General features: G+C 48.9%; 1 protein-coding gene across 2 annotated transcripts in view; it reads left to right on the top strand.

The window, feature by feature from the left end:
• Il16 (interleukin 16) overlaps window positions 1-2,917 on the top strand; it is an 84,536-nt gene that overhangs the window by 74,717 nt on the left and 6,902 nt on the right. For both annotated transcript variants that reach the window (XM_029533043.1, XM_021212404.2), the window contains 2 exons: window positions 416-1,502; window positions 2,380-2,548. In XM_029533043.1, coding sequence (XP_029388903.1) covers window positions 416-1,502; window positions 2,380-2,548 — 1,256 coding nt within the window. The remainder of the gene's footprint in view (window positions 1-415; window positions 1,503-2,379; window positions 2,549-2,917) is intronic.

Genomic DNA, 2,917 nt, shown 5'->3' with positions numbered 1-2,917 from the left:
TTTTTTTTTTTTTTTTTTTTTTTTTTTTTTTTTTGGTACGTTATCTGTGTGACTTACTTTAGACAGTGGAGAGGACATTAGAATGAACAGTCAGGCGACATGGGCTCTTGCCTGACTCCGACAACTGTGGCCCCTCATCCGTCTTGACCGCTGGAGTCCTCTCTTATCAAATGGCAGAGCAGATATTTCCCAGGAACACATCTAGTTCTAGGATGTTTAGATGGCCCATGTCACTGTCCTCTGTTTCTCCAGTTTTGCCTGTTGGTACCCCAGTTAGGTGTCAGCCCTTGGAGCCAGTGTTCAGCCTGTTCACTGTTCTTGCCCCTGAGCACTTCAGCACTGTAACTTTAATTTAGGGAGAAAGAAATCCCAACAGAGTATAATGCTCAGGTTTGGCTTTGTTTCTGCCCACCAGAGACTCCAGCATCCCCAGGAAAACACCCACTGCTGAAGAGGCAGGCGCGGATGGACTATAGCTTTGATACCACCACCGAAGACCCTTGGGTTAGAATTTCCGACTGCATCAAAAACTTATTTAGCCCTATCATGAGTGAGAACCATAGCCGTACGCCGCTACAGCCCAACACCAGTCTTGGTGAAGAGGATGGGACACAGGGCCATCCAGAGGGGGGCCTGTCAAAAATGGACACTGCCAATGGTGCTCCCAGAGTTTACAAGTCAGCAGATGGCAGCACTGTGAAGAAGGGGCCCCCAGTAGCCCCAAAGCCAGCTTGGTTTCGGCAGAGCTTGAAAGGTCTGAGGAATCGTGTCCCAGACCCCAGGAGACCCCCGGAAGTAGCCTCAGCCATTCAGCCAACACCAGTTTCTAGGGACCCACCAGGGCCACAGTCTCAGGCTTCCTCCTCCTCCATCAGGCAGAGAATCAGCTCCTTTGAAAACTTTGGCTCCTCACAATTGCCAGACAGAGGAGTCCAGAGACTGAGCCTGCAGCTCAGCTCTGGGGAGACCACCAAATTTCCAGGAAAGCAAGATGGGGGATGGTTTTCTGGTCTCCTGGGTCAAGAGGCTACAGTAACAGCTAAGCACAGACAGACGGAAGTGGGGCCTATGTCTACAACCTTCCCTAACTCCTCTGAGGTCAGGGACCCAGGTATGCTTGAGTCTCCTCCCCCAGGTCAGCGACCCAGCCCAAAAGCTTTGTCTCCAGACCCTCTCTTGAGACTGTTGACTACACAAACCGAGGCTACTCAAGGACCAGGTCTCAAGATGCCAAGCCAGCGGGCACGGAGCTTCCCCCTGACCAGAACCCAGTCCTGCGAGACAAAGCTGTTGGATGAAAAGGCCAGTAAGCTTTATTCCATCAGCAGCCAGCTATCATCCGCTGTCATGAAATCCCTGCTGTGCCTTCCATCTTTAGTCTCTTGTGGCCAGATCAGCTATGTCCCCAAGGAGAGGGTGTCTCCAAAGTCACCTTGCAACAACAGCTCAGCTGCAGGTGGTTTGGGTGAAGCCATGGCCTCTGACACAGGGTTCTCTCTCAAGTGAGTGTCTGTGTCCTGCTTGATCTCCACTCTCCCCATTTTTCTATTTTATGTTCTATAGCATTTAAACATTTCTCAGACACACTGGTTAAAAAAAATCATTTCATCTCATATGCGTGTGTGTGTGTGTGTGTGTGTGTGTGTGTGTGTGTGTGTGTGTACATGTGCACTGGAGTTCTGTCTTCCATGTTAAGGAGTAGTTTACATAACAGCTGATGGCTGGGATGAGACGTGGGGGATATGTCCAGGCCCCTGGTAAGCTACCCACAAAGATACAGGAGGTTAATGAAAAGTGCACTCTCGACTTAAAGAGCTCTGGGTGAGGCCAGAGGATGCTCTCCAGTAAGAATCTGTCTTGATCTTCACATGGGCCCAGGACCTGGGCAGTGAGTAGGACATTTAGTACTCTTTCAGGTCAGCCTCTGATTCTATGAGCAGAGTCCTGGCTTGTACACCCACCTCCTTCTTTAGCTAGAGTCAGGAGGTGGGTGAGGCCAGCTTCCCTTTTGTGAGGGACAGTAGGGGGTCCAAGGTCTTCTGTTGCAGGGCTGGGTCTGTGTATACCCTCTTGAATAAGCTGTGATTTATTTATTGTTTGTGCTGCTGAAGGTGGATATGTCATAACAGAGTTCCCAAATAGCATGTAGCTAACAGAGCCCCTGGTAGGATGAAGTCGATAAAGAGTCTTGTAACAGAGAAACCCTGGTTCGAGAAAACAAAAACAAAAACAAAAACAAAAACAAAAACAAAAACAAAAACCAAACCAAACCAAACCAACCAACCAAACAAACAAACAAAACCCAGAAAAACAAAAACAAACAAAAAAAATCCAAAAAGAATCTTGCTTTTCACACCATGTTATCTCTGCTTGTGAAAGCCTTTCAGAGCTGAGAGAATATTCAGAAGGTCTCACAGAGCCCGGGGAAACTGAGGACAGGAGCCACTGTTCTTCTCAGGCCGGCCAGTCAGTTATCTCCTTGCTGAGTGCAGAAGAACTGGGAAAACTCATCGAGGAAGTGAGAGTTCTAGATGAAGCAACATTGAAGGTAGGTTTCCTGCGTGCACATCGGCAGGGACAAGGGCTGTTGTTTGTCATCTTAGCTGAGCCAGAGGGGAAGTAGCTAAAGAGTTTGTAGCTTAAGGTTTGTTATGGTGTTGGCTAGCATCAGGTCAGGTTTTGTTCTGTCAGTGGTAGAGGGAGGCCATGTCACTTGACATAGCAAGTGTTAACACCTGATTTTAGCTGGGATGGGAAGTGTGCGTGTGTGTGTGTGTGTGTGTGTGTGTGTGTGTGTGTGTGTGTGTGTGTGTGTGTGTGTGGTGGCCAGGCCCCTTGTCCTGGCATCCTTTGCCATTTTATGGCTGAGAAGGGAGATCCATGGTCACAGAGCCAGGGTGCTCTGACTCCAATCTCA

Source organism: Mus pahari, chromosome 1 (assembly GCF_900095145.1).
Source record: "Mus pahari chromosome 1, PAHARI_EIJ_v1.1, whole genome shotgun sequence".
NCBI lineage: Eukaryota > Metazoa > Chordata > Mammalia > Rodentia > Muridae > Mus > Mus pahari.
This window is presented reverse-complemented; position numbering and strand designations above follow the sequence as displayed.